The sequence below is a fragment of the Pleurodeles waltl genome, chromosome 1_2 (assembly GCF_031143425.1).
Source record: "Pleurodeles waltl isolate 20211129_DDA chromosome 1_2, aPleWal1.hap1.20221129, whole genome shotgun sequence".
Taxonomy (NCBI): Eukaryota; Metazoa; Chordata; class Amphibia; order Caudata; family Salamandridae; genus Pleurodeles; species Pleurodeles waltl.
In genome coordinates, this window is record NC_090437.1 from 177,788,423 (window position 1) to 177,810,368 (window position 21,946).

The 21,946-nt window shown below is 41.3% G+C and overlaps 1 protein-coding gene across 1 annotated transcript in view; it reads left to right on the top strand.

The window, feature by feature from the left end:
* The window catches only part of CFAP299 (cilia and flagella associated protein 299), a 1,354,103-nt gene that overhangs the window by 53,202 nt on the left and 1,278,955 nt on the right, over positions 1–21,946 (top strand). Inside the window, exon 2 of the mRNA XM_069233754.1 lies at positions 18,516–18,646. Coding sequence (XP_069089855.1) covers positions 18,516–18,646 — 131 coding nt within the window. The remainder of the gene's footprint in view (positions 1–18,515; positions 18,647–21,946) is intronic.

The window sequence follows — 21,946 nt, forward strand, 5'->3', positions numbered from 1 at the left end:
GCACTACAGTTTGTGAACTCTCCACATAACAGAGGATTAAAAAATGAGGGCAAAATATTTCTAGGTATTTGTTTAGTTTTGCCATAATTTTGTATCCCACTAATACTTTGTGGGGATCAATAACCCAAAAGAGCAATTGATTGATGTTGCTTTTATTAAAATGAAGTCCATGGGAATGTCAAACCCCATGCACCTATACTTTAAAGGGCTGCAGTGCATGGGGCCATTAATGCCTGAATCTATTGATGACCTATTGATGATCCTTTCTGCATTTGGCAATTGATAACTGTTCGTGCTGCCAGAATTTGATTTTATTGTTGCTCAGCGCAATTTATGTTCATTACTGCATGGGGTCCTTGCTTCTTATTACTACTCCTTGTGGCCATTACGATTCACAATGCTGATGTCACTCGAAGTTCAGTACTGCTGCCAATGAATAACAATATTGTTTGATTCCACTGATGTTCCTTACTGCTGGAGGTCACTCATGCTCTGTAATGCCTAGGACAACTGACATTCGTTACAGCCTAAGTTTACGAAGCCTTTTAAATTTCTCGTAACAATAATTTTCATTACTGCCTGGGGCAGGCATTGCTTCTTAATAAGAGGAATTTTAACCCAATATGTATTTTTGGGCAGCTAAGAGTTAGCACTTGACAGCCACCGTTTTCTCGGTCTTTGCTATTCTCTGGCACTTTTTAAGTAGAAAAGAAGTACGTGACATTTTGTACCAAAATGTGAATGCATGCTCCATGTAAATCACAACACATGACCAGGGCCCCTAGAATTATGCGATTCTGTGGATGTGGCATTTTGTCACGAAAACATGGATTCAGTTGCCCTATTTTTCACCATCAGCTTCATAATTTGCAGAATTCAGCGCAAAAATGTTTGTAGCATATTTGGATAAAAAGTGACTAAAAAAGAGCACCACATGTGGTGCCCCCGAGGTGACAGACCCTTTGCAAAGTTTAGTGCCTCACCTTTCAGGTGCTGATTGTGGTATTTGTGTGTTAAGATGACACCAATGAGGTGAACAGTTGGACCAGACAGTATTAGTGCATGTTAAGTTGATAAATAATGAAATAACAGTGCTTAGGACTGTATCAGTTGTGCTGCATAATTTGCCTTTTCTTGCAGCATAATTTAATCAACTGTGCTGTATAATTTGCTTCTACATTGCCGAATAGTTTCAGTGGCTCCACTTATGAAGAATCCACATAAAGTTATAATTCTACCCATTGCTAATGAGTTCTATAATGTAGGGCCCTCCCCCTTCCCACTTGCATTTGCAGGAGAAGGCACAGGGGCGGCACCATGGCTGTCGATCTCGCTGCTGGAGTCAGTCGACTTTGGAGCCGATCCCACAACTGGTTCCAGCGTTACCTACATTTCCGGGTCCCGTCCACCACTCCAAAACAGATCAGAGAGTTCCACAAATTGATGCTCTGACTCTTTGGATCCTTGCCAAATCCCTCTGGTGTACCTTCGAGCCCAAGAAGCCGAGAGGCCATCTATCTGGAGTAGTGTCTGTGGATTCGCCCTTGGAGTCAGTTGGACCCGCCGAGCCTGTCATGATTCCGATCCTCCCAAGGCGCCACGTTCCCTGCCCTTTCCTGTAACTTTGACATTGGTACAGAATTCATTGATGCCACGTGAGGAGCAAGCCATAATACTTTCCGACTCCGAGTCAGTGCGGGTCTGACCTCGGCTAAAGCCGGTCCCTTCTACTGTTACGCTTCCCCCATTTAATAAGACACCTCTGTAAGGGAGAACACACACCAAGCACTCCCTTTTCAGCACGGATTCAGACAGCAATTATGAAGCAGATGATGGGTACGGTCAGCCCTCTCCTAGGGACAGATGTATGATGGCTTGCCGGAGGTCAGAGCCTTGATATGTCACCTGAAATGGGTCTTCTTTCTCCCTCTGCCCCGCCACTGAAGAATCCACTTCCTAAACCATGGTGATGCATAATGCGGCAAAAGTTCTTGACCTCCAGCTCCCCACCTGGGAGGTAAAAGCTAATGTGCTGACAGAAGTACTCCAGCAGGGGCAAACATCTTCTGAGCCTCTTCTTCCATTCAATGAACCAGTAACAGATACCATGCTTGGTGCCTGGGCTAAAACGTGCTTTACTCGCTTTTCCCCCCACCACTCAACAGATAAATAGTGAGGTGCCACCTCCCTGATCCTGATGATCCTGCGTTCATCTCTCAGCAAACCCCTCCTACGAAAGTCTAGTGGTGCGGCTGTCCATGAGCAGATCTAACCCTAACATGTTCCCAACTGCGCCCCCTGATGGGAGTCCATATGGCTGGAGATGTTTGGTAAGCAAGATTTCTCTTCCATCAGCCTGGGACTCCGTTCAGGTAATGCCAACTGCCTCCCGGGCCACTATTCCTATGGCATTTGGGACTCAGTGGCTCAGTTCCTCCCTGGTGCCCCTTAATATCTCTAACCTGCGCTTGCCCAGGCCATTTGAGACAGTTGTAATGCAGCCAAGTCCACAATTCGTTGTGGCGTGGACACCACAGATTCTGTTTTTCAAGCCACTATTCAGCCCTATAACAATGGGGCTTAGTGCAACTCAGATGACCCTCTCTACAAACAAACCTATTTTTGCCAATGTTTAGCTAGCCTGTGAATTCCAGGAGTAAGAGTGAAACAATCTCTATCCCTCAATCTGTTCTTGTGTTCTTGAGACTTTCAGGTTTAAGTACCACTCTTGTTTACAGCCCTGGGATGGCTCTCAGATCCATTTAGCAAAACATGCAATCACAGGCTTGTGACCAATTGCAGGCAAGACATGTATACCATTCATTCAATTAATCTAGCAAGGAATGCTCACTCTGGCTTGCGGTTAATTGGACAAAGGCATTGCGCTGCCAGGTCACAATTGTGGTAAAGGTGCATTGCACATATGGGAAGGAACAATAACAATCACCTATAGTGGCTTTGTAAATCCTCATAAGATGAACCCCAGTTGTCTCAGCACCAGTGCTCTATTTTTCAGCAACCTGTTATCAAAGCTGGTAAAGGTTTGCTCTGCTACGATCACCATCTTCTCAGTTTTCAGTACCAAGCAGAGTTGCAAAAAACTATTTTATTACCACCGTTTTTGCATTTTTCTATGTAATAGTCGATTTCTCCTATTTCTTGTATCTTCTACCTACTTGTAGTTTGTGGTAGAAACAAGTGTGAAACCCATGGGTGAACTAAGAAATTTGAATTCAGCAAGGGGTCGTTTGTGTAAATCGCTCATGGTTTTCCTCATAAAGTAATTGTTAAGATAAAGAAATAATTTAAAATAATGAAAAACTAGAAATAGGTGACAACATTTTCATCTGTAATTTTTGTACACGATTACTTATTACCAAAAATAATATCCTGTTATGTCCATCAAACTCTCAGGTTACAGGAATTTATAGTGTTTGTTGGTTCTCCAAAAACTTGCCATGCATCAATTAATATGGTAAAATCTAATTAATGAAAAATGTGTATGTAGGAAACCTATGTATTTTTGATTTGTACCTTAGAAACTGAGCTTAGGAATCGTGGTTATTTCTACAACTCTGAATTCTGATCACCCATACTATCATGTGATTCTAAGAGTAGTCTGCAAAAAGTGTACTTGCACATTAACGTACATTTTGTAATTCAATTAATGGAGAGAAATTTAACTGATAATACTCTACTATTCTGTATTCCCATGCTTCTCCAAACTAAAACAGTACTCTGCTTGTGAGCCTGGGCTGATTACCTGTAACAAGAACTGACCAAACCAGGGACCATTTGAAGTCCATATTGACTTCATATGGTCACAGTTTTCATCCATTTCCGTTGAATCCTGACCACACAAGTGGAGTACTGTTTTTATCAGGATCGCTAGGCAGTATCTCATCCCTTGCAACTTGAATTTACTTTTTAAACGAAAATTCCTGGTGTAAATACCAGAATGATTTTGTTATGCAGTGTGGTGGACAAACCATTCACATCCACCGCAATAGAGTTTCTTAGGTGGGCGTGAATGGCTTGTCCACCATAGTTATACTTCTAAATATATCTTCCATTCTCCAGCTAAGCTAATAACAGGCACCATGAATTCCCATTCTTTTAAAAAATCCCATTACTCCAGTCCTCAAAGATATACACAAGTTACCTTTGGAAGCCAAGTCAAAGTGTAATACGACCTCGATAACTTAACACTTGAAACTAATAGATTTGCAACTGAAAAGCTGGTAGCCCCTTGCTGTCAGGATTTGGGATTCCCTACTGATTGACTTGAACTGGGCAGAATCTCAATTTAAGATTTGTAAGGAACTATAACATATTTGTTTAGGCTACTTCTAGAGAAACACATTGTCCTCCAAATCTTCAACCTCTGTTTCTATACTTCTTTAGCCACTTACATATCACTCTTATCAGTCTTTCCTTTGCCGGGGTTACCCAAAACTCTTGGCATCCAGAACCAAGTTTTTTTTACTTGGAAGAATATGGTCCCAGGGAAAGATAGTCTACTGATGTGTACCACCAAAGCTACTCCAGCCAAGAAACTCATTTTAATATAATGGAAATCGTCCTTTATTCAGTAGGTGAATACATGTCTAACCTATTTTCCCAATCTCATGCAAAGGAAATAATGTATTGATTCTGCCATGAACTTTCAAAGCTATAATAAGTTTGGTCTCAATTCCTAGACTATCATGGGTCCTAATTCAACACTTAATGAAAGCAGCCAATGATAACATTAGAGCTGCTTGTGTATCATTGAACAAGCATACAGTTCAGGTTTGGGATGCTATGCGCCCACACTTTGTACACCAGCACAGATGAGGGCCAAGTGTCTGGCTACAAGCATGTGTTACCTCCAATGCATGCTGTATTTCTTGGAAGTAGTCACTACACCAGATAGATCATAGCTTGAAAACAGAGGTTAGTGATTTAAAACACTGACTTCCAGGGGCCTCTGTGCCCCCTGAGGAAGACCCTAGAGGCTCCTGGAAGGGTGGGTGATGTGGAACAATTCACCTTTCCCGTAGTGGCCTTCATGCCGCCATGGAGAAGGTGGGTGAAGCATAAATGCCAATGAGGAAATGCTGCATGGCGGACAACAGTGTTGTACATATATGGGCGGCATGTACTTTAATACCAAAGTGACCAAAGAGTGCAAAAGGTTGCCACACATTTTTGACCTTAAGCTTCTTTGATAATACAACCTTGTGCTGTTATGTTGCATATTATCACTGCTATAATCGTGTTCTGCAAGTATACATTCCCTTCTCTCCTCTTACTCACCTTCCTTCATACAATTAGATTTTAGTTTTTTATGAAGGGCATTATGAAATATTCTATGATATTTTTGGTAAGAACATTTTAAAATCTGTAATACACAAGTAATTACACTAATTCCTGTCTTTGCATTCATACATGAAATGATAAATCAGATTTGAGGCACTGAAGTTCCATTTTTGAGTTTGGCAGTCAGGGTACTCTGTCGTAAGACAACGGAGTATTCTGTCTGCCAAACCCTCACTCACCCTTCCTCGTTTTGAGACCGAAGGACTTCTGTCCATGGACCACTTGTTGGCTCCGTTGATGGAAATCTTACTTCACTAGCCTGATGGAGTAGGGGCAGTTGGAGGTAGGACTTTACACTTCCACCCCTAGTCAGGGTGGCAGATGGAACGTCTCTCTTCCTGTCTGTCACCACAAATCTGGTGGTAAGGAAGAGAAAAAATGAATGACTCTGAAACCCTATGTGAAAACTGCCAAACTGTGGGGGTCATTAGTGTTTTGGTATTCTGAAAAAGCTCCAGCTTCTGAGCTTGTTTCTGAAAAACAAAGAAATGTGAACATTTTGTAAACATCTGTTAAAATTGACGACAGCCCTCTACGAAACTTTAGGTGCTGCCATGATGTCAGTTGCTTTCAGCGTACAGAGATGACCACTGGGCTGGTGGTTATCTCTAAATTTGACAGGCAAGATGTTGGAAGTAATGTCCTCTGCCACCCTGATGAGGAAGTATAGTTCATCAAACAGTAAATCAGGCACTAAATCGGAGGAAGATATCGCCTTTAAGGTAAACATTTCTTTTTCATCTATAGCGTTCAGGCTTGAATTATAACGGGTCAGGAAAGGGTGATATGCTAACTGCATCTAAAAAATACATATACCCCGGGTTAAAGTTCTTGCTCTATGTGCTTTAAACTTAAAAATCCTCAAATGGGGATTTAGTGTTTTCTGCATGTATCAGAATTTACTGCACCTTTTTCCCCGGTTAATTCACAGGGTGCGATAATTACGACATTACTCATAATTCTGATTCCTGCGAAAAATCTTGTTTGGAAAGGGATCATAATTTATCCCCCACCTTATAATCAGGGAGATTTTGTCACCTGGTAGCCTGTCGAATGCATGAGACCATTTCTTAATACTGCAATTCAATTTAACTACAGGATAACAGAATTGTGACAGTGCTTGTCCATCTGATCATGGGGTAAAAGTATTTTACTTTCATAATGAACATAATTCTTTAAGGCCCAGTGGAAATGGGAATGACATTCTGACCCTCTATTCAACATTACTGTCATACCATTAAAACATAAGAAAAATTATCTGCATTCACCTCTGGCATGCATTTTTTTCTGTACACTAATACCTTTTACACAGTAGTTTTAGGCGATCATGTCCTTGTTTCAGATGCTTTGCAGCCAGTACAAATTTAAAGGAATAAGGCATTTGCTTATGGAGAAAAGTTAAAAGTAATGATGTTGTAAGTCATGAAAGGTCTCCTGTAAGAGGTCTAAATGCACAACTTATATGGCATCTGCCAAAATATATAACCTGTGTCTCAGTGGGCATTCTGCACACTGTGGGACCAACATTTTCACCTACATATATGCTCAGGTTAAGAGCTAAACAGAGCCTATTTTCTGTAACCCCTATCCAAATTATTTTATTCATTCATAGTGGATAAATAATTAAGTTCTGTCCTAACCTGGTTACACATTTTATAGGCAAAGAAAAACATCACTATTTAGCAAATATATGTACTGCTATTTATTGCCATGTTTATCAGAATATGATTTTATATGTGCTCTATTTGAGAAATTGTTTAATCAAACTAAAATACACACACTTACTTACTTGAATCCAAATTGTTCTTTGTTTATGAACATTCAATAATACAAAATAATTATTTCAGGTGAAAGTGCATAAAAAGTCTAGTTGCATTGAAATGTATAATATAATCAAGGTTGGGTAAAATGTTACAATGTTTGGACAGGCATGCATTTGATGATGGCCCTTCCTCAGGTTGCTGACAACTTTCAACTGTTTTCTTTTGTACATATATCCACTTACCAACTTTTCATAGATAGCATTCAAGATGCAGTATGAGTGCACTGTAGTCAAAAATCTGATTGCTTAAAGGGTAAATGTTTTGTCTGATCTGTTTAAAGACACGATCAAAGAGCTGTGTGAAACCAAGATAGTGACAGGTATGATGAGTTTGGACTTTAGTTCTACTTTTATGGGCTGGAGATATGTGCTGTTCTTAGCAGATAGGATGTGCTTGTATCTACAAATAGTAGGTTGTTGGTACAATTAAATTGTATTAGGATTATATTGGCCTCTGTCCTGAAGTACTGACATCCACTCACAATATTCATTACAACTCCTGGACAAATAACTGAGATTTGGGGTGCAGTCTATTTTATACCTGTTTGTTTTCTCTGATTAATCACCATCATTCTTGCTTTATACTTCCTAATACTAGACCAACAATTACACTAACAACCCTCTTGCTATGATACCAATGTTTATTTCAGAAACTGTATCCAACCCTCTTTTTTCATTGCACTCCTATTCCTCCATTCATATGGAATTTGTACCAATGAATGGATTCTTTAAGCAGGCTCACTGTAGTAGGGATCATATTAAAACATGCAACCCATAAGAATCTCTTTACCATCATGTGCCAAGCAGTTACATTGTGAACCTGTCCATCTTTGTGACATGATGTCTCTGTTTTTGTATGTTTGGGATGGCTGCAAACTACTTATGAAGTGTCTGCAACCTAATGTCTAGCACTGCCCTACTCCTTTTTTGTATTCCAAAGTAACTTCCTTGTTACTATAGTAAGGCAGCTGTATGTGCACACATTCTCTGTGTAGCTACCAAGAGTGCATATCTGGGAGTTCAAAAGGAAGCATACTGTTGTTCTTGCCAGTTCTGAAAACATCACATTTAGATTGCATGTTAATCTGCCAATTTACACTACTGAATGTTCCATTGCCATTTATAGCATTGCCACTAAGTTGTGACTTTTGAATGTTAAATATGATCAGAACCAAAGTCATACATGCTTGTAACATGCTCTGAAAAGAACACTGGTAAAATAAATTTCCATTACCATGTACTCTTTTAGCAGTTATTAGACAGCTTGGCACTGACCCTTTCACCCTGTCTCTAACATCAAACTCCTTTAAGGAGGGAAGGGTATGAGTAGTGTATTAATGGTCAAACTAACTCTGTCTATGGCAAAAAAGAGACAGCTCAAATCATATCATTCCATTTTATGCTCATCACTTCTCCTTCCATTGTAACCTCAATAAATCAAGTAGATCTTCTGCGCCTGCAAACCCTGATACAAACGCAGTTTACAAAACAAAATGTCAGCTGTTGAACGCCACTCCTACCTGTATGTTTAAAGGCATTTTCTCTTCTAGGTGGATTATTCAAGCCTAAAGGGGGATATTGCTGCACCAGGATTGAGAAAGTATGTGAACACAGATGTTAACAACTCTCTGCTCCTTTTGATGATTAGTCTTTCAGAAAAAAATATTTTCAGAAATACTAGTTGACCTGGAGTTTTGAATCAGGACTAACAAAACTTGGTCTGGTTTTCGAAAAGGAATTTCTGCCCTTCACAGTTCTATGGCACTGATGTTGATGACTAGTAGGGAACTCCACAATCATTCTTTACTTCTTCACTGCACCCTTGTGGACGTTATGAACACCTTCGACTTTGTCAACAGATCTTTGCTGTGGCATTAATAAAAAACTGCAATTGTATGCTTCTGGAAACATCGTCCAATTTAATGCTGAACTATGCAATGATACCCAGACTGCAACATCTTCGAGCAATAAGGGCCCAAACCTCAACTGGCAAGCCTTGCTTCTTTTAATTTGCTCCCAACATGTCTCTGCTGAACACACGTATTACATATGTGCTTTCTTCTCTTGCTGTGTTTAAATCGTCTAACACTTGTAATTTACTGTTTGTAAAAAGACAAATGCCAATACAATTCGTTACTTTAAAGATCTATTGCCAATCAGGCATCCACCAGGGATGTGTTGCTCTTTACCTTTTTAGTGTCTTTTTTAGTGACATTCACAAATTCCAGCCATAGGCCTCTGTGACCCATTTTACATTTGGCGGCCAGTGCAATAAACATAATAAGCAATATAATAAATGCCCTGGGCCTCGACCAAATTGTCATTGGTTGCACCATACTTTGGATGCAGTGACCCATGATTGAGGCCCAATAATCTCAAAGTCAATCTTGAAAAATATCAAATTCTGTCTTTTGGCAAGCCGAAATTTAGAGCGCACTGGCTTCTTGATAACAATTGCCTTAATCCATTTTCCATCTATTATTATTTAGGCACCTTGTGTGACAACAAATGTACTCCAAAACTACTTCTCTTGTGAGCAATCTAGTAATGGTTAAAGTAACTCTATCTACCATGCTGGAAGAGGCTCAAACTTGAGTCAAATAATTCCACGCAGGGTGAATCCCTCCAGATAATTTTTGAGTTATTGATCCACCTGGTCTCTTTCAGGGGGAAATGTCTTTCTAAATCCCCTCTTCTGTCATTTACATTGGCCTGTCTAAGTAGTAGTCACTGTACATGTGCCGCCAAATGTCCTTTAAATTTATATTGTGCAACCAGGAAGACTTCACTCTATCTTCCAGATTCTGGAACAGTGTTCACATATTTTTTCTCATTTTCTTTGTTTGATTCATTCTGATTAAACTGTATGGACAAAGAGTTGCATTTTTCAAATTGTATTTTGTGTTATGTTTTAATCTTTAGGAAAGCTCACTGACACAATATTGGGGTACCCCACGGTCTTTACTTTGAACATTGTAGCTGCAAAGTTTGAAAATGTAGCATTCAAACTAAGCGTTTTAAGGTGTCAAATGTAAAAAAGAGTAGTGTAGAATAGGTTGCTATCAAACCAAACAACTGCCTACTTGGCTAAAGGTGGTTGCCATAACGCCTAAGCCATTACTAGCGCTCAGGGATTTGAGAGGGCCCTCGGTTATAGCTGCTGTTGCCTACCGAACGGGGGTTAATTTTCCTTGCTTGCTTTAGTTCCCAAGGCATCCTTACTAAGACACTGCAGGTCCACAAGCAATCGGACCAGATGAAAGGGAGGGTTGAAGGATTCACTGCTGCATTTCAGGCATGCTGCCTTTTGCATCTTCATTTAGACATGTTTTAATACATTTGTACCAATACCATGCATCAATAATAGCATTATTTTACCAACTAACAGTATATTGTCTGCAAATGTAGTGTGAAATGGAGGATGGGTAGTGAAAATTGTGTATAGTGTTGGGTTACCACCATCTAGTCGCTAAATGGCATTGCTTTCCCATGCAGCAGTGTGGTCCTACTTCATTACATGTTGCTTTACCACATTTTAATTCAGTAATATCAAATCACTTTAAATAGCAAAGATGTATAAAGTATGCACTGGTTCACTTACTGTACATTCAGCATGGGCTTTGTAGACTTTTGACCAACCCTACTTTTCCAGCTTTCGGTGGCTCAGGGTGTCGTGAGCATATCTGTCACCTTCCATATCACATATTTCTAAAACTGAAGAGCAGTGAGCTCAAGTTTAGGGAACACCATAAAGAATAGCGCTGTTTAATCCACGTTAACCTCATACATAAGGTACACATATTTCACTATATGTCATAATGAAGTGTACCACATCACTACAACATGCTCCTCCTTCTGTGTCGGTATGCCTCACTGCCCCAACTGATCAAACTCATCCCAGGCCAGAATTACGATTCTGATAAAGACCCCATGATGAGTTGCATCATGCGCTTTCTCCCACAGTCCATAAGTGGTCTGGAATCTCTGGCTTCTGCTTGTCTGCCCACGGTACAAGCCCACGGAATCTAGTCCACTAAAAACGAGAAAGAGCATCTGCAACCTCATTGTGGATTCCAGAAATATGTCACACCCTTTAAATAACATTCATGCATAAACATTCCGAGACCAAAAATCTGCATCAAATGGCAAACTTAGGTGTCCCTTGCCGATTGCTGGTTGATTGAGCAGCATATTTTTATGATGGTCTTGTTCATGTCTTCTAATTCAGTATGTTCACTTGATCCTGCTAATATAATTTTTCAGTTGTTCTGTATCTTTATTGGAGAACTGGAATGTTTGTCCATAAGCAAAATAGAAACAAAACAGTGCTAAGTAAATCATCTTGCGGTATATTTTTTGTAAGCACTGTTCTAGTGTTGCTCCATTTTCTATAGATTTATGTTTTTAGTGTACACGTCTGTAGTATCATAGCTGTTGTGCCTACTATATAGTCACCTGCACTTTGGGAGACTCTGCCATTGTAGCTGAGCTCAGGCGATCTCCTGCTAGTGAAACATTAGGGTGAAAAGTGCTTTCAGGTTATGTGAATCAGGGTTTTCAGGCTGTGGCCAGTCCCAAAATGTGCTGAACAGCAAAACTGGGCATTATGTCCCCAGACATAGCAAAGTGAATGTGGCTTCCAGGTGTTATACACTTCCTACTAAGATAACAGGACTCCGTATTTAGAATGGCAGAACTTCAGAATATGGGGAACTGAGCCCTTCTACACCAGCAGAAACTGGCAGCCCAGTCCCTGGCTAGCTTACAGTGCCTTACCCGAATCCCTAATGTGACTGGGGTGGGCAGTGATTATGGCAACCTGAGCATGACACTCTTACTCCTCAGGGAAGTTGTGGAAACAGATCTCACTCTTTCGTCGTATTACTCATGCAGGCCCAGGTGAAAACACGAGAGCGATACAAGATACGTTTTCAATGCATTTATCGAAACAATTGTACTCTTGCATAAAGAGAATGAACCGCGATAATTAAGCAGATGAAACAAAGCAAAGTTACCAACATAATAAACATGATAAAGATAATGAACAATCCAACCATGGTAAATGAGTTCTAGAGGTTCTAGAAATTCCATAGGTTCTACCTGAACACTAAGGCTATACTGAGAGCATAGCAGGTGTACCCTTCTACCTGCCCCATCTATAGGATTGGGCTTAGCCCCATACCTGGAAATGTTGTCTGGAGCCTGCCTGTAGTGTAGATGGCATTCCTTTTGGGAGCTGGTAGATTAACGCCAGCAAAGCTGCATGTCAAATGCAGCATTTGTCCCAGGTTGGTCATGGCTGGAATGTCCCTCTTCCCCTTCTAGTTCAATGAATCATTTATTTATATTATATAACCGCACTGTGTTAGAAGCACAGCTCTGATGCAATGCGTTGTCTAGATGTTAGAAGCTGTCTCCTGAAGGGCATTGTAAGCACTAGGATATCATGTAAAGTGTTCCTAGCCTTGGACAGAATATACTGATTACATGTCCAGGAAAGGCTAATTAAAACAAGCAACTCATACAATATATTCCTAGAATAATATCATGCAAGTGTAGTAAAATAGTATGTGTAAAATGTCATTGCTAAAAGTGATGAAGCTAAAATGTGTAAAATATGAAATCTAAAATAAAGCTAAGAAATGGGGAAACCAATTTGGGTCCAAGAGGTCCTCACAATTACTGTAACAAGCAACATGCTGATCGGGCACATATGTATCAAAAAGCAGCAAGAACACACCCACTGCGCAGCCCATTAGAGACTTGACACCTGTGCAACCCAGCAGATGAGCGGCAATATAAGATCCGCAATCCACAACTGTTGTGCTCATCACGGAGGCGAGAACCTCCTTCTTCATTCTAGTGAGCTTTCAGGTTATGTGAATCAGAATGTGGGGAACTGGCCCTTCCACACCATCAGAAACTGGCAGCCAAGTTCCTGGCTAGCTTACAGTGCCTCACCTGAACCCCTAATTTGACAGGGGCAGAGGGTGATTATGGCAACTTGAACATGACACTCTGACTCCCCAGGGAAGTCGTGGAAACAGATCTCACCCTTTAGTTGTTATGACACTTCCCAACTTCTTTGCATGGGAATTATCAGCACTCTACTTACCTTCACCTTCCTTGCCTGGGAATTACCAGCACTCTACTTACCTTCCTTACTTGGGAATTTTCCAGGAGTTCTATTCTGTACATCTTGATTGGGGATTCGGGAAATTAGGTTTAGCCTGTGTCTAGGTCTGCCCCTAAGTAATGAGTTTTCCTGGGGTTCAGAAATTTGCTTGGAGGTTAGACATTAACTTTGGGAATGTAGGCTTGTATCTTTGGTGGTGTTTACAAAACATCAATCCTCGTTCATTCTTGTGGGTTTTGGATCCTGTCCTGATTTTGCATTTCACATTTAGGTATTATAAGATCATGGAACGTTGTGACGATGGGAGTTTGACAGAAAGTTGGATTCAGAATTGTTGTATCTATTTTAGTGTGTAGTTGTTATGCACACGCACATGCGCACACTCTCTCTCTCTCTCTGCCCTTCAGATTGTATATATGGGTTCAGTGCATTAATGTTCTTACAACTCTGTGTTGTCTCCTTGAAAAACAGTGGTGTCGGACCATGACAATACCCCTCAATTTAATTTGGCATGTGGAACAATATTTGATGAACAATCATGTTGATTTACTAATACAAGCAGAGCTCTATTTTAAGGTTTTAGCTACAGACATCTCTAAAGAGTCTTTTGGCCACATCTATGGTTTCCAAACTACACAGAGAAGGCTTTGGGTCAGCCCCTTGCCCATGATTGGAGGACTTTGTTGCCTATCTCACGTTCCTGATCTTGATTTGTTGGCTGTCCTTTCCAATCTTGTGTTTGTCCTGCCCAGAAGCATTTTGGTTGACTTGGATCATTGCACCACTGACATTGTTTGCATTCCTAGAACTATGTCTTGTGACGTTTACCCCACTTTCCCTCAAACTAGTATGTGGCTTCTCTCACCTCTCCGGGCTTTTATTTATGTATGCATTTATTTGTTTAAAAATATTGCTTCTGTAATTAGCCCCATGTGCTCTTGCCTCTAGGCTGGTGAATAATTTTCCCCACTCCACTCCCTCTGCACTCCCCACTCACCCCAATTGCACCCGTTCTTAAAATGTATTTTATTTAAATTTTTGGGAAATGCCAGACAGCTGCAATTTTCTACTGAGCCACTACTTTTTCAAAATGCAGTGTTGTGCAGTTTAAAAAAAAAATCTGTTTCAGGGGATGTTCACCATTTTGGAAGCGTAAACTGAAAAAAAAATAGTTGCCCAGTCATGACACATGCATATCCGTCACAAATCATCTGTGCATATGCAAAATGGCACGTGTTTCACAAAGCATGCCCACACAAATATTGTAATAAGTCTGTGTGCATGCACCATGCAACATGGTGGCCATCTTGGAAAGAGTTTCTTTTAATTAGAAAACCATTCCAAGACTGACAGATGTGTGCATACCGGAATAAACAAGCATTGACAAAATCATTAGCTCAGCCAATACTTGTTTGTATTTTTCATCGATCCTAGTCATCATCGCTTCCTGCTTTTAGACAGCTGAAGATGTTATTAGCACCTCGGACTCTCTAGTTTCAACCACTGACATTCTGTAGGTTGTCCGATTGCAGTAGGATTGCATGTTAAAATTCGTAATAAATTCCACACGACTATTGGTGTGTTAACTGCAGATTGTCAATAAATGCAAAGTCACAGGACAGATTAGGAAAATCTTTACAAGGTCTCCCTAGAGCACAGTCCTCACAAACTTTTTCCTGGGAAGCAAAAGTATGACTAGGTGATTAACAGAGGCCACACTGATCGTTGTCTGCTACTCAAGGGCCCTCAGGGGAAACCAAATTGTTTTTGCCAGTTATTGTTTAAGGTTAAGGATGCATGTGTACTAGATTCAAGAAAGTGCACTGGCCTGGTCATATTGCCGAAAACATGGCCGAATTAAAGTGTTTTTTGGGTGGGGGGTGTGGTTCCCCCCCAAAGTATTAATGGGAGTAAAAGTGCATTTTAAAGAACTTTGAAGAAGTATATTGAAAAATAAGCAAAAAATTTAACAAGTTAAAGTTTTTACTCCCAATAAATGTTTGGGACAAACAGTTCCAAATGATGCACTTTCAGCACAGCCGCTTTCACTATGAGCGAACACTTCCTTCCAAAGAGGCCAGTAAATGCAGTTAGCTGCCTCATCGGAATAATGAGAGCCACAGTAACACTATAAATATGTTTACTTTCACTAAGCAAAATAAAGAACTGCTAGTGTTATTAGACCTGGAATTACTGAGAACCCCAGTATTTCTGAGTGGACTCTCAGGGTCAAACTTCTAATCAACACGATTTTCCCCAATCCTAGTGTCACCTGGGGGAAAAACGTCCAGTTTCCCAGAATTCTCCTAATGAGGGCTTTTGGGTCTATATTATTGACAAAAAGTAAAAGATTTAAAACCTTCCCGTAAGGGGGTAATCTTCTCAAGGTGGAAAATTAGCATCCACTGAGGAATTTACGTACATTTCTTTATAGGTTCAGAGTTCTTCCCCAAGGCAATCCTGTATATAGATGTTACTTTTATACACTGCCGACCAATAACATAGACAGAAATTTGATGGGATTTAAAAAATGCATTGTACACAGAGTTTGTTGTTCTTCCATAAGGACATTTGTAGGAAACAGTAGTAATATCTTGCATTTCTAGGTACATTCCATGAGTATTGTTGGTCTACCTTGACAATTTTTAAAAACAACTTTATATGGATGATTAGACCTGGTGAGGGAGCTCTAGGAAATAAAGAATCATATTTCTGTTCTTGTGTTTAGTCATACTCTTTCCACCACAGTTATCCGCTAGGAACAAGCATATCCCCCATCAGTCTAAAGCAACCAATGAACCACCATCAGCAAGGGTACCAAATTCTCTCCGCCCGGGGTGCTATCTTAGCAAAGGCTGGCTCTGCTCATAGCCCTACATGATCAGTTGTTTCCTGACTGTCAGCCCCTGGCAACAGCAACACATCCCTCTGTCTCACTCCAGACCATACTTTTGGACCCCTGTTAAAGTGTTTGTTAGCTCCTATACCTAAGTCCCCACTAAGATGCCACCCCACACTTGAGTGTACTCCATTCCTCCTTTCTAAATTTGCAACCCAGGTCTCTCCCAGTACGGAAGGGAAATGACCAGATCTTGACACCACTCACTCACTAGCTGCTCTGTGCCTACTTTGACGAGGTTTTTGTGTTCCTGATAGCACATAGAGCCCCGGTGTATTAGGATCACCATATCAGCACCCATTACCCCAAGGTCTGCAGATCGTTTACTGGATGAAAAGGGGTGGGGGAACTTTCAGTGTATGGAGCCGAGTCTCATCAGGCCAGACTAGGGGCGGACACTCCACAAGAGCAGAGGAGCGTCGCCCCACTAAAATAATGCCCCAAAAATGCCTTAGAGCTGAAAAATAAAATGGTAATAAACTTTCTTCATTACCATTTTATTTTTCGGCACCCCATCCTGAATGGAGTGTCAGGACGGGCGGGATGACTTCTGCTCTGCTGCTGAGTGACAGCAGCAGGGAGCTGTGCACTTTAGTTTAAAGTGTGCATGTCCTTTTGGCCAGCCGTCTTGCAACGGCCAGCCTGACACGCGCACTTTAAACTTCTCTGGTGAGTGCTGAGTAAGGCCACTCCCACCAATCCTGACGCTGGTTTCATGCTGGTTATCAGCATGAAGCCAGCGTCAGGATTTGGTAGTGCTGTTCCCTGGTCACTGCTCCACATTGGAGCCACGAAGAGGAGGACGCTGTGAGAAAGAGAGGGAGACCCGTTGCTTCAGGTAAGTGCCTTTTAAAAAATATATATTATTATTGTATCACCCTCACCGCCCGCACCCCACCGCAAATACAATCCAGCCGCCACTGGGCCAGACAGATCTGAGGTGTGGCCTAGCATTAACATTAACAATATTGCATTGAGGTTGTGTGGTCATGTTGTATGGCATGATAGGGAAGTCAACTGGCCGCCAGAGATAGCGGAGGCAGCACTATGCATTACTAACTATATCACCATACGATTGAACTCTTGTCCCACCCTTGGAGCTTCAGCAGCCTTTTATTTTCTGAGAGGTGGCTAGTGGAAGACAACAAGCTGAAAATACCTGAAGTAAATATGTCTCTTAGAGCCCAGTTCAGTGTCTGTCCCTGCTGGTGTCTTCATGAACCTGATACCAGGGGACCTAAGGTCAGCCATGGAAAGCAGCAGCAACAGTGGGTACCTATAACTGACGTCCGTTAACTGGTGGCTAGGAGACCTGCCTACTCGTGAGGTATGTATCAATGGAGACTAGAGTGCTAATGAAAGAAGAAATCATCAGTAAACACGTGCGGCAGACGCAGTGTTGGCACAGCACCCTACACTACAGACGCTTTCACAGCGTGAGAGGATTTTCAGGCTAACCCAGTGTGCAGTTCACCTTGTTACACGTAGTAGCCCGACTTCATAGATCTGAGCCCTGGCACTGAGTAAATTTCTGATGACTCACCACGTCTGGCTCTGTTGTCCATTCACCTGAAGTATTCTGTTTAAAAGCAGGTATGGTAATACTTTTTGGGTGTTTACACGGGCAATGCTTTCACTTTCAACCCTCAGGGTCATAAAATGTAATAACTTTAATTTTGAACATGCACCTCAGAATCTTTCAATTATCTAAACCCTTGGACGAAGTGGCACCGAAGGTGTAAAACTTTACTAGTACATTGTCTTCAGATTCTCTCGTGTAATGCCCAGCGTGCGCCACGGAAAATCCTCTGCGCCTCAGGGCCTGCTTCGCCAAAAGGATTCTCCCACGCTGTACGACAGCGAGAAAGAGTACAATAAGGCCTCTTGTCTTTTCAGCGGAATTCTCCACACACAGTTTTACCTGTTCAAGGCGTTCTTCCACTGGTACGCATTATTCCACAGCAGGCAGCACTACTACAGGGCAATTTCCGCCAACAGAACATGGGAAACTGACTGCAAACATGATTGGAAATTGTTTTCTCAGGAGAAACCCTGGGTTTTAGTCGACTTCCTGTTATGCTTCTCGTTTCCATCCACACCTCTGTGTTAGTCATGGCGACACATACAGTGCTGGAGAGAGATTTAGACAGCACCTCAGATTTGAGAGTTACAAAGTGAATGTCGTCTTTTCTACTTTAATTACAGTTATTTGTTGCCTTCTAGTGAAAAGCGTTGTTTTGAGATGGCAGAAGCACACGTGTTTTCCCCGAGGTTGAGGCTCCTTTCTTTCCCTCTAGGATGAAGAGCTGGCCCGCCAGCTGGTGGAGCTGGGCTACAGAGGTAGCGGGGAGGTGCTGAAACGAGAGGAGTTCGAGGCGAGGAAGGCGGCTGCGGAGGCGGCGCGCCTGTCCCAAAGGACTCAACAGAAGTAAGTCATGGGCTCGTGCTCCGACTTTAATGTGCCCAAAGGGGCCACCGTCCGTGCCTTTCCATAATGTGACTCATCAGCCCGCGTGTTGAGGGACGTTTATTTTTAGCACTCCCAATTCTGGGTGTGGCAGGTGCCACTGGTCCAATGAGATCACAGACACATATTTTGCAGGTCACAGAGAACCTGAACTCACTGGATGCGGGAACACACTTGAACACAAAAATGCTACTATGTGAAAGTTATTGTTTTTGTTTCTCCTTTGAGCTGTAAGTGTATCTGTGTATTTCGTTTTGAACTGTGAATATATTTTATCAGAAATTGGAATATGTGAACCAGTAATCCATAAAAACAATTGAAATACACAAGCCATCACTAACCAGGTTAGAAGCTCCGTGCAGACCCTTGATTGTTGGGATACAAAGGGACTGCCCCAAGCGGTGTAACTCAAACTAACGGGAGCCCCCTACACAATGTGGTTAGTGGACCTGAGATTTCCACCATCTGCTATGTACCCCACCACTCAGCTATCTGTCAGGCCCTCTCACCATATACAAAGATGGATTCCACTGACTGGTTGGGCTGCCATGTACTACAGGGGACCCGGAGTTACTGACCACTGCAGTGCTCCAAGCTTTTCCTGTTTGTTGCACTAAAGAGAACACAACCCCTCCAGCAAAAGTCTTTATAGTCAACTTCTTGATACTGGAGACCCATTGTAGAGGCGTTTTGTGTTTCATTTCGATAAACGTCACAGTTTTGTGTCATCTTTTTGTGTTCATACTGACACAGCTGCTCGGTGCAAGCATTTGCAGTTTTTTTCATGACACAAAGTAAAATGCCCCGTTGTTAAAATGTGTTGCCCGACCCGAAGAATCCCTACCGTATTTGACTCTCCACCGATATGAGCCATCCCACAAAAGGGCGTTCACTAAGAAAAAGTTGCAGAGCCCTCATCAATGCACGCTTACCTGTCTGTGCCTAGAATTTTTTATGCCATTTTTTTGTGAGAAAGTTACTCTATTGTGATGGTATTAACATACTGCAAAGTAGAACATGAATTGAGAGCTGGGTATTTCTGTGGGCGCTTTTATATCAATGCTAGCCTGTCACATTTCAAGCTGTTCACAATATTGACTGGAAAATGGTGTGAGTTTCCAGAGAAAATTTCTATGATTTCCCGAGTCTCCATATTGAATCACATTAACAAAAGCAATCCTAACAAGTGCTACTCTGAAATTACTGCCAGTTTACTTGTGACTGACAAATGTTCCTCCTTTCTAGTATCAGCTGTCGGCGTTCAGCCTTTATCCCTATATTTTGAGGGAGGATATCCATGTCAGATATGCCTGTAGCCACTTTTGACTGATGTTTGTATTGTAAATACATAATGTCTTTAGCTTCATTTGTCCAATTGGAGTTGGATGTGACCGATTCTAAGGTTTATTTGTTCATTTTAGCTGCCCCCAGTGTAAGGTGTATTACATATGTCAAGATTTGTTACACCTCAGTGCAGATACTCAGTTTCAGTTTTCAAATCGCTTCCACAAATCTGCAGTATCTGAAATTTTCTTTAGTTTATGTCTAATTTGTGCAATTATACAAAATCTCCCAATTTAGGATATGATATGACATTCTAAGGCCTAGGAAAACGTATATCTAAAGAGGAAGCTGAATGGCTGATTGATATTGGTTTACAGAATTCACCAACCACAGGAGGTTTTCAGAACACTGTGACGTGGTGTTCTAAATAGAACATACGGAAAACTACAGATGGACCTATAAATTTAGTGAACCATAGTACCACCAGTGCATTGAGGTGTGCTCTAGTTATGTATCTGTAACCCCCTTTATCCCCGGTAATCCCAAACTGGAACAAGAGCTATGATCTGTCATGAATTCTGAATTTACCAAGTTACAAGGCAACTTCCCAATCAGAACTTCAGTTAAAGTGTTTGGAGTGGAAACCATAAAAATCCATGTCTACATTTTTTTAAGTCATTGCACTTTTTTACAGAATATTAGAGCTATTTCAAAGATTTGTGAAGAGAGGGCAAGGTGTTCATCAAAAATGTTATGAAAAAGAGTAAAATAATTATGAATCGTCCAGAAAAGGGGACAAAATGCCGATGTGATATCTACTTTAAAAAATATTGGAAGTAGAAATTTAGTGGAGCAGATTCAGATATCCCAGTGGAAGGCGGACTAAGATATCGTGGTGGAAGAGACATTACAGAAGTAGAGAAAAAGTGAAGTATGCTGTGTTTTAGCATGCTTCAAAATTGTCAGACCTGACTGTCCTGGTTTTCTTAATGTGATCTCATTGTCTAGCTAAGTGTCTTTGTATCCTCAAACCTTGTGCAGGTCTTTCTTCAAGTTCGGCCTTGGAAATTGTGAGCGTAGACAATATATAACCTTTACTTGCAGAACATTTATGTAAATTGCCCATCTTAGTAATGAGCAATGATCCACTTTCTTCATTGGGAATTCACGGACAGTCTGTATAATTCTAAAGTTCACACAAATGTAGGTTCCTCCAGATTGCAGCAATCATAACTGATATTTCTAAGAGATAGGCACTGGCCACGCAATGGATGTTTAGTGGGAGTCCAGTTAATCATGGAGAATTAGGAAGACAGGCAGAGACTATAATGCAGATGAACTTTTGCAACAGGTGGTGCACCAGCAGTTAACTGCGACCCCCAGCTGACATTGTATTGCTTAGGAAAAGAGGGGGAAGCTGAGGAGATGGTATTTGATGTACACAGTTAAAGGGTCTTCCTGGTTACATCACGAATGTGGGTTTTGTACAAGGTGAGCCTGAAAGTAGAACAATCAGGGATCCTTCTGCCAGACAGTTAGGAATGTCCTATGAGCCATGCAAAGCAGTAGAAGAATAGACAAGTACCAATCCAAATCAGACCAGCAATACCATGGAATTGAGAAGAAGGCGACATTGGATCTGAAAGAAATCTACGCTAGGTCCAAATTAATTTAGATGGCAATATATGACAGCTACAATAGCAGTTTGTGTTGCATGCCATCAGAGGGCATGTAGGGAGAAAGGGAGGCGGCTGTGGAAGAAAGTGAAGCAGAGTGGGAGCGAGTATTGATGGCTACATAATAAGAAATCTGCAGAACGGGTCATCATTGCTTGTATAAAATGTAGGTGTTTTTATACAGCATACAGTCACAAACTGGCCACCTTTGTGGTGACTGGGTGTGTTTGTTCCATGAAGCCTTAAACCAGTTTATCGTAACATAGGCACGTCACTGGTTAGTTACTTAATATGAATTAAA